Source organism: Brachionichthys hirsutus, chromosome 23 (genome assembly GCF_040956055.1).
Source record: "Brachionichthys hirsutus isolate HB-005 chromosome 23, CSIRO-AGI_Bhir_v1, whole genome shotgun sequence".
NCBI lineage: Eukaryota > Metazoa > Chordata > Actinopteri > Lophiiformes > Brachionichthyidae > Brachionichthys > Brachionichthys hirsutus.
In genome coordinates, this window is record NC_090919.1 from 4,502,286 (window position 1) to 4,512,101 (window position 9,816).

General features: G+C 38.3%; 1 protein-coding gene across 1 annotated transcript; it reads right to left on the reverse strand.

The window, feature by feature from the left end:
- Positions 1–215: 215 nt before the first annotated feature.
- cfi (complement factor I) lies at positions 216–6,914 on the reverse strand. Its single transcript, XM_068755770.1, has 17 exons — positions 6,861–6,914; positions 6,003–6,169; positions 5,617–5,770; positions 5,268–5,331; positions 5,009–5,171; positions 4,359–4,549; positions 4,044–4,145; positions 3,843–3,965; positions 3,460–3,498; positions 3,332–3,352; positions 2,699–2,841; positions 2,402–2,505; positions 1,779–1,883; positions 1,377–1,552; positions 993–1,094; positions 755–903; positions 216–345 (listed from the first exon to the last, which is right to left on the reverse strand). Exons 1-17 carry the CDS (start codon positions 6,912–6,914, stop codon positions 277–279), a joined length of 1,926 nt encoding a protein of 641 aa, XP_068611871.1. The 3' UTR covers positions 216–276.
- Between the last annotated feature and the right edge of the window lie 2,902 nt (positions 6,915–9,816).

A 9,816-nucleotide genomic window follows, 5' to 3' on the forward strand; every position in this document is an offset into this window, starting at 1 on the left:
TTTTGAAAAAGCCTCCACTATAAGTAAATAGGAAAATCCAGATCGCAACAGTATTTGAAGAAACACATTTATTCTGCAGAACGCATGAAGCCGTATCTCATTGACACTTTGAGAAACCGCTGGCCGAACTTGCTGGTTATATGCATGGAAACTGGAAAATATGTTTTCATGACATTTTATTTGAAAAAAATATATAATATACACAGTAGGGGGGGGACAACAATGTATATTCTCTTCATAATGTATCATTGTTGGTCATGTATGTGCCCCGAAGTATCAGGAGTTGAACTTGGTAACAGCAGGCCATCCCGTGTGATGTCTGACCCATTCAAAGTAATGAGCAACCTGTCGGATAGAGAATAAATATTAATAATACAATATTAATTCTATATCTTCATTTGTGACACACATTTTTCAACAGGAATTGTTGGTTTGTCAGCAAAATTATACTTTGAACTTTGGTGGAAGGTTGGTTTTGCAGATCTAGATCAAAAGGCCACACCCAGGATTGCATTTGCTTTTCACATCCTTTTAATATTGCAGTGTTCTCTGCTGGGGGGGGGGGGGGGGGGGGGGGGAGTAATGTTTGAAAAGTTGTCTAACTCAGTTCCACTTTACACCGGATGACATTCCTGCTTCAAAAACCTCTGCATTTATCCGGGCTCGGGACTGGCTCAAGGGAGACGCTATACCCGTGCTGCCTCTGAGGCTGCGTTGGTTAGTTAACACAATATCTAAAAAATAATAATATTACCTCTGTATAAACTCCGGGGAATCCTGAATGACCGCACCTCTCTCCCCAGCTTACGATGCCCCACAAGTAGGAAACACCAACTTCATCCACGCAAACTAGAGGGCCTCCACTGTCCCCCTGGCAGGAGTCGACACTACCATCCAGATCACCTGCACATGCACAGAAATGATCCCTGCACAATGTCGAGAAAGGTGGACACATTTGTCTGAATAATAGATGATGGAAAATCCACACTCACCTGCACACAGCATGCCTGGTTTGAAGCGGTCTTTGTAGAATCGCTCACAGTCGGCAATGAGGGAGACGTTGGCCCAGAGCAGCACCTTACTTGATTTGCCTTCTACAAAGAGCCAATTATACTCAGATATACAGTATATTTGACTGATTTAATGATTTAATTGAATGATATTCAATTTTTGTGATGCGTGCATTATATGAGGTTTGGGCAAACTCCAAATCAATTGGAAATACTTGCTACTGAAATTCAATTAAAATGTTACCTGCGCAATTCTTTTGATGAAATCTTGTGTTTTAAGTTGCACGTTTTTGTATTTCCATTTATAAATATGAAAATAGAAGCGAGAGCAAAGCTAAACAAATGGCTGGAGTGTAAAGCACTCACGTGCAGTTCGTCCCCATCCAGAGATGCTGCATGTGTGGTTCGCTCGAAACAGTTGGCTCGACCAGGGAACGCAGACTGCGCTTACAGCTGGGTTGTCCACCAAGCATTTGTCACTGTATGGAAGCTTCTCGAGCCGTACCAGAGCAATGTCATTCTCATAGGTCTGTGGGTTGAACCTGAAGGACGGCGGGGATGCAAATAAACGTGTAAGCAGACGTAATAGAGTTCGGCACTACTACCGTACTTTCGGCTTGTGCACGTTCTCCACTTCACCCTGTCCTTTGCATTGTCCTCCTCAACACCAGCATCTCTCATGTCCTCCTTCACTACGTCCATGTATATTATCTATGTATGTATGTATATATGCATGTACATTCAGACAGACGGGACGTGGATACATACTTTGGGTGGATGTGAATATTTTCAACAGGAACAATGTCAGTTGTGCTCTGAGCTGTTCTCTTCTTCCACAGTGAAAATTTCACCATGAACGCAGAGGGATTGGGCCTGTTAAGGAGACACAATGAAAGACATTCATGCTGTATGCAACAATTAGCAGACAGAGGCCTTTATTTTGAAAATCACAATATTGCGGGGGGGGGTTTTTTCAGATTGCGCAACAAAACCACAACAACAAAAATATTAATAAAGGGGTACATAAATAAATGTATGGGACACTGAAGTCATGGTACAGGACAACTGCAGCGCAACTATTCAGACACATTATATACATATATACACACACATACTGTATACTATGAAAGAAACAGCATCCCTAGGAAAAATATAAAATTTGAATTCAATATAATTCAAATACATCTTCCTCAAGATTATGATACTCAGCGTACAATTTATCAAAAGATTCTAACAGAGCATTTCTGGAATAACATAGAAGTTTAACTGTTATCTGTCAAAAGTCCCAAGGTATTTGAACACTGTTGTTCAGTTCTTCCTCCTGCATTTTAGTGTTGCTGCCAGGACAAATAAGGAGGCTTGTATCAATATTTACTCGCGCTAAAACCAACCTGACACAGTGAGCAGCAGTAATGACCCAACACCCGCCAATGTAAGCTCCTCCACAGTCAATCCTCCTGTTTTCTTGCAGCGCAACCTGCCACTGGATCTGAGTCTGCGGAACAGGAATGCTTTTCAGAAACCGTTTTTCAGCCACTAGTTTATTTATTTTGTGTATTAATAAATATATTAATAATAATAACAATCAGAATCATAATTCAATATATTAAGGGGAGTGTGTGGAGAGAGCTGTGAGGAAATAAGTTGAGAACTTTAAACATTTGATTTTGTATGTATTTTTGACTGACCGGGTTTGCTTCGACTCCACCCACTACTCTCTTGACTCGGTGACCACTTCCTCGCGCCGCCATTTCCTCATTGTCCACAGTGGTCATATTTGGGACTCCACAGAGCAGCCTGGACTCCAAATGAAACCTGCTGACTGTTGTTTCTAGACAAACATATTTATTGAGTGTCCCTCGCATTTTCTTTTTTTTTTAATGTACCCTTCAAAACAGAGTTATGAAAGGTAGAGGTTGAAATCATTTGTCTAGGAAGTGGGATGTCTGTCATCATCATATAATGTATCTATAGGTAGGATAATTATCATTGATATTTTTACATTGGCAAACGAAACCGTCTGGATTCACAGCAGTTTGGCTGCAGCTGCAAATTCAGATGTCTAGTTTGATCAGGAATCTCTTGGAAACACAAGGGTATACTTCTACACAAGCCTGTTATTGCTATGACAAAATAATAGGCTAAAATAATTTTTTTGCCCAAAACCGCATGAGTAAAACACATAAATATCAATTTTACAAAAGTATGCATTACAATGATTTGGTTATAGATTATTTTCCTTTCACATTAACCAATATTAGTACTACAACTTATGATACTCCTACTGTATGCTGCAAAGTGTCAGTGTTTAAGCCGCTTACCTTGTTTGGGAGAAACGTACTCTAAAATAAAGGAAGATACAAGCGTCATTATGCATTATCCACCAGAGAGAAGGGTCCTACGTAGGGTTTAGCCCACTTCGTTTACATCTCACTTATATGGCATATACCTGTGTTTTTGAGTAGTGGGTGCACCACCTTTGTTTTATCTAGAAAATCGACACAGAAAAGCAATCAAAATGTCACAAAGACACACACAGGCATGTATGTAAATACACGCACACAAACATACAAACGCACGTACATTAACAGTGTGCTTTTTCTTACCATATTGCTTTTTTTCATGACTGTTTAATTTTAATTTTCACAGTACTTAAAAATTGCAGATCACACATGAAAAGGTGGAATTTTATATGTGAAAAGAATTTCATCTGATTTTTGTGGAGAAATTGTATTTTGTGCCTGTTTAGTTTTTCAGGAAAAAAAATTGGAATCATACATAGAATAAAAAATCCTGAATGAAGTTCATTAACATTAAAAAAGTGTATCTCACTGTTGCCCTTAACGTGTGACCACGATTCATCCTCTCCATCCAGACAGTCGATCTGTCGATCACCAAGTGCTTCTTGAGACACACACACACCATTCTTGCAGCGGAAAGCACCGTTCCTGCATTCTGAAAAAAAACATTGATTTTTACATACAATTCTATCAAATAACTTATTTACTACTAAAATGACTATGTTTTATTCACCTTTGCAGCACATCTCGTCACTACGGTCACCACAGTCGTCAATTCCGTCGCAAGTCTGATTCAGGAACAAACACTTGCTGTTTACACATGTGAAGTCACACTCTGAAACAAAAAAAAAAGTTCCCCGTTCATTACGGAGCGGTTTGTACAATTCATTGATGCATTAGGAAATATAACACATGAAGTGTTTAACTAATATTGATGATTTTGAAGAAAATTTCTTTACATTGGTAGAAATGCAATGACAGAAATAATTACCGGTAATCTTTTTTTTTTAGTTAAGACCAAAGTCAATAAACCAAAGTGCATACTAACCTTTTGGTGTTGCTGATGCTGCATAACAGTTCACCGTGGCAACCTTCCTGTTTCCAATTAAGACCTTGTCATGGATCACACATTCAGCGAGAGAATTTTCATAACCTTGGCAACGGATGCTAACACAGTAGCTTGGGACGCGCATGCCGTGGTCAGCCTGGCGGGACCGGTGTCCAGTCGCTCTGGCACCTCTGTGTAAAGTGTAAAAGCACGCTGTCCATCAATCCCAAAATGACCATGAAAGGAAATTTTTTGATTTTGCATGATTAATGCCAATTCTTAGCCTCTGGAATTACCTCACTATCCTAGAAAGTGTATTTTACTTTTTTCTATTTTTATTACCTTTTAAAATGCACCAAATAGAGCGGCACTCCCAATCTCACTGCATACTTGTTGTACGATGACAAAGGCTTTCTATTCTATTCTATTTCTATTCTATCTATCTATGGTGTTTTAAAAGTGTGCATGTTTTTTTTCAAAGCTTATAAATATGAATGTGAAATACATAAGGTAGGTCCAAGTCAACTTGCAGCACTGCCTGTCTTTTTTACCACCAGCAATAAACCTGCCAAGTGTGAAGTCGTTCATATGAATCCTTTCCATGATAACTAGAGATTGCATGAATTATTGTTAGCTGTATCTCCTCTCACAGTGGTTCCCCAAGCTCCTTGCAAGCCACATTAGCAGACGCCATGTTCCAAGTCCTCCAACACACCAGGAACTCCTCTCCATTATTCTGCCTTCCGTCAGGAATGAAGACCTTCACCAATCCTGTGACCGGGTCTATTGAACTTCCAAATTTTGGCTGGCCATCTATAGTCAAAGATAGAGGTTAAGGTTAGGATTATTTGTTTTTAACAAGACAACAACAATAGTCTAAGTATTTGTAAGGTAAAACCAAGATCAAACCATCACAGTTTTCCCCAAAGTGGGACATAAAGGGTTTCCTGGTCCGGCATGAGACAGCCATTGTCTGGAAAACAGATAATTGTATATATGAAAATGTCCCAAAAAAAAGGGTGACGTAATAATTAAATTAAGTCAAGATTAGCTCTAAATGGATTCGCGACTTTAACATCTCTTGGGGGACATTTTTGCTTTCAATTGATAGGACAGCTGAAGACGTGCTACAGCCGCTGCACCATTTGCACCCTGGGTATTTTTTTTTTTTGATCATTTCTTTCTGATTGTTTGTGATTGATAGAACTAGTTCTAGTCCCACCTGTTGATATGCACCCTTTCACCCGACCCGAGTTACCTGGCAGTAGGAGTTGTACTTTCTGTTGTTCACTGCACACACTGCCGTCGCATTCTGAGTCAGACACTGATACGGGGGTTTACAGGAACATTCTTTATCAATGCAACGCTCCCACGGCGGACAGAAAACCAGGTCACACGATGCTCGAGTGTATCTGATAAATGAAAAAGAGATCATTCAGATTTTATTAAAGCAGATTAATCTCACAGATTATCACACTAAGCAAAAATAAAACAATAAGGAGCGTTCTCTATGTTGGATTTGTTGCGCTCGGCCTGTCATTACTTATCCTTACATCACATATTAAACAATATTAAGCGAAGAGAATATAAGCAGATGTGGAAAAAGTTTTTTTTTAATGTTTTGCAAAGGACAAGGGCACTTACTTCTTGCTCAGACATTCGTTTGAACCTAAAAACCCATCTTTCTCAATTGGTTCAGGGGTTGTCTGGTTGATACTGCTGACCAGACGGGTAGACACATTGGTTGGGGGGTGGGTTTTTAACCTTGACTTCTGCTGGTCTGTAGATGATTGATTCCCATAATCTGACTGCTGGAGAGGAGCGATTGGAAAAACAATACATTTCTAAAAAAATCATGAGAAATTAATATAGCAGCAAACGGCATTTACAGCTCCACATTGTCTTCTGTCAAATGCTGTCATCAATCCTGTCACTTAAATCATGTAGATTCAGAGTCACTCCATGTATTTAAGATGTATCAAGTTATAAGTCAACCAAAATTGGTGCAGACTCATCATTAGGAAAACATTTACCGGGATTATGCTTAATAATTTACAAAATCCCAGTGGAAAAATGTACATTTTGTCTCAAATAACTTCATCCTCTTTTGTTCAAACTAATTTTCAATAAAGATAGATCATATGACTGAATTATGTATCATGGAATATGCTATATAGATGGTATATATATGTATGTATGTATGCTATACTGTGACCACTACAGGCTATATGCTGTACAAGTACTATAATATATGTACATTGCAATGTGCCTGATGCTAAAGATTTTCCATAATACTTAGAGACATGCATAATATTGATCAATGTGACCCTTAAATGTATTTGCAAAACAACAATTTCCTACCTTCAGTCAATACTAGTCAACATCAAACAGACATAAATGGTCAAAAAAAAACATACGTAGTGAAGTCAGCCCCCCCACTGAAACAGCAAAAGAAAGTCAGGGAATGGTTTTTGGTTAAAGGGACAACAAGAGTGAACTTACAGTTTCAGCTTGAATGAAGAGAAGAAGGAAGAAAAGAGAAACTCCGGTTCTCATTCTGATGCAAAGAACACCTTCCTCAACCGCTTGTAAAAAAAACCTTTTCTGCTTTTTACACTTGGAAGTGGACAAAATAAAGAGACAGCAAGAAAGTTTTTACACTGAAGAGTTGTTTTTTTTTTGCTCTTAAGGGAATGACTTTGTGATGATTCCGTCAATCAATCAATCAATCAATCATTAGCTTGTCTTGTCAATGTGGACACACGCACAGTTTGAATCACTGCACAGTGACTCACCTGAACTGCCATTTCACACAGCAGTCAAAGAGAAGCAGAGAGACTATTTGTGCATCTGGAAAATCCAAAGTCCAGGAATAAAACAAACACAAAAGTGACTCAACGCCGAAGGTCACAGTTTGAACTCTTTGAGGGTGAGTTTATTGTTCAGGGAAATGTTTTATGTATGTCAAAATTTGAGAACCTGGTTGCAGAATCACAATCGATAACGGGTGAAGTGAAGAAATAAAAAAATAAAAAACAGGCGGTGGGGAAGGATCCAATTTGAAAAGTCATGGAATTTGAGACGTTAAATAATGCATAATAACTGCATCAATATTTTTTATTTTAAAGCACTGCTATGTAGGAATCCAGCCATAAAACAAACAAAGAATTGCTGCAGAAAACTTCTCATTTGTCATCTTTATACTTTACATCAGTCCACCACTATTTGAAAAACTATTTTAGCAAATATGGTAACGGTAATAAGGAAGAAAAATCTCAAACAAAACCTATATTTCCTTTTTTTTTATTGCACCACACAGCCTGTAAATATTGTAACGCAAAATACTGATGGGTCATATTTGAAGGGGGAAAGATTAAACTGAATGAAGACAAGCATGTCATGCAAATCCTACAGCAAAACCTATTTAGAATTATGATTTAACACAGCGTCCGAATCTTTTACAGTTACAATGTGACAATGAAAAGACGCAAATTGTTTAAAATCCACAAACACACACACACTTTTGTCCACTTCTCTTGACAACAAACACATCCGCCACTTTTATTTTTTCTGGGACATTGACAAAAACAAAGCAATACATTGTTTACCCAATCATGTGCTGCAAAAAGAAAAATGAAAATGTCGTACTGACAATTCAATATGTTACATAAATTTCATACATAGCTAGAATAGCGCTAAAGGGAGTATATATAGTATCTCCACAGGCAAACAATCATAAATAACTGTTTAGCTTGCCAGTCATATGCCTTGCCAAGTTGCCATGCACAAAGGTTCGTACTTATCAGTTCAGCATTTCTAAATATAATAATAATAAAAATCCTTTCCTTATCCTCCAGAAGATTTTGCGCCAATCATTTCTGTATTTGAAATTCAAAGAAAAAATTAATTGTTGAGTCTTACAATATTAAAGTGGGAAATACATTCCTGTGCCCTCCTTTTTATCCCCCAAACATCTACAGGTTGTTGCTCGAACCTTCTGTTAGTAATTTCTAGGTAATAGTGCTACTAAAAAACAACAACCATTGGAAAGAGCTGAAAACATAACCCCCATGTTTGCATGTTAGTGATGTAAAAAAAATAGCAAAGATTCTCAGCTGCCATCATTGTCTGTGGAATACTTAAATAACATGCATGACTATTTTTTTTATTCAGGCACATTATAAGGAATAGTAAAAAGTGATAATAAGCATTGTGCTACCGCTGTAGGTGGCAAAGCTAAAGCAGAACTATGCTATTTCAGTAGACAAACTGGCTTTTAACTATCCCTGTGCTACGAGGACATGCAACACTGACCAAATATTCCTCTGGCGGCTTCCGTCATTGTCATTCTAAAGCATTGTTCTGAATACGCTTCTTCTAAATATTCTAACACTTCTGTTTCAAAAATAATTTCAGACAAGCTCCTTGAATTTTTCCTGCAACTTGGGAGGATTAAGGTTCCAATCACACAAACGAAAGAACAGAACAACACCCAAACTCAAAACAGGCACAAGTTACACACAAAAAATAAATAAATAAGATGTTTAAGATTCACATAGAATTTGGTTGATACATTCATATTAAGGAGGAGGCTGTTTGTTGAAATACAATCGAGTATGCATAAAAAAAGGACATCCTTCATCACTGAATTTCAAATGGAATCTTTTATTTATTTTTTATTAAGTTGTTCTGGTGTTTAGCACTAAACAAGGAAAACAGCAATTGCTTCCATACTATATAGATGGAGTTATAAATGTGCGCAAGTTACTCCAATAATTAATTTGGGGACAAGCAGAAAAGCATCAAACGCTGCATTACCGGTATTTCATTGAACTCAGTATGTGCAAAGTTGAAATGGGTCTATTGTGTGTGTGTGTGTGTGTGTTTACACAAGTCACGGTCGGTGAGAAGGCTGCAAGTATACGTGCACAGACGCATTTGACCGTGCATGATGCATTAATAGGAAATCAATAAAGGCAAAGAAAATATAAAGCATGAAAATATGTGTGAATCAGCAAAGGCCTCTATTTGATATTCATGGGAAATGGCAACATACAGACATACAGTCTGGGGGGGGGGGGGGGGGGGGGGCACAGACAGCACAGAGCGCGCAGCTTGACTTATGTGGTCCTCGATCGGATGCATTGATCCGATTCTGGTCATTTTGACTTGAAAGAGAATAAGTCCACAAACAAAGACACAAACGCGTGCAGTCAGCTGCAAACAAACTTAGAACTGAACCATGTGGCTTCTGATGCGAATGTCGTTGTAGAGCTCAGCTTTTCTCACAGCTAGAGATCTGCTTTCAGGGCCCGTTCAGACAGAGAGCTGCAGGAGAGATGACTTGCGTCTGCTCGGATGCTCAAATGCATTCACCCTTTTCTTATGTTGTGCTTTTAATTCATGCAAAGTGTCTCTGCACAAACAAGCACTTAGGGTGTTTATTTAACGGTAAAGG

Coding starts and splice junctions, on each gene's coding strand:
- cfi (XM_068755770.1), bottom strand. CDS start 6,914: ATGAGAACCGGAGTTTCTCTTTTCTTCCTTCTTCTCTTCATTCAAGCT. Junction 5,332..5,616: donor AGTACAACTCCTACTGCCAG/GTAACTCGGGTC, acceptor TCTGTTTTCCAG/ACAATGGCTGTCTCATGCCG. Junction 2,506..2,698: donor GTGGAGTCGAAGCAAACCCG/GTCAGTCAAAAA, acceptor CCTGTTCCGCAG/ACTCAGATCCAGTGGCAGGT.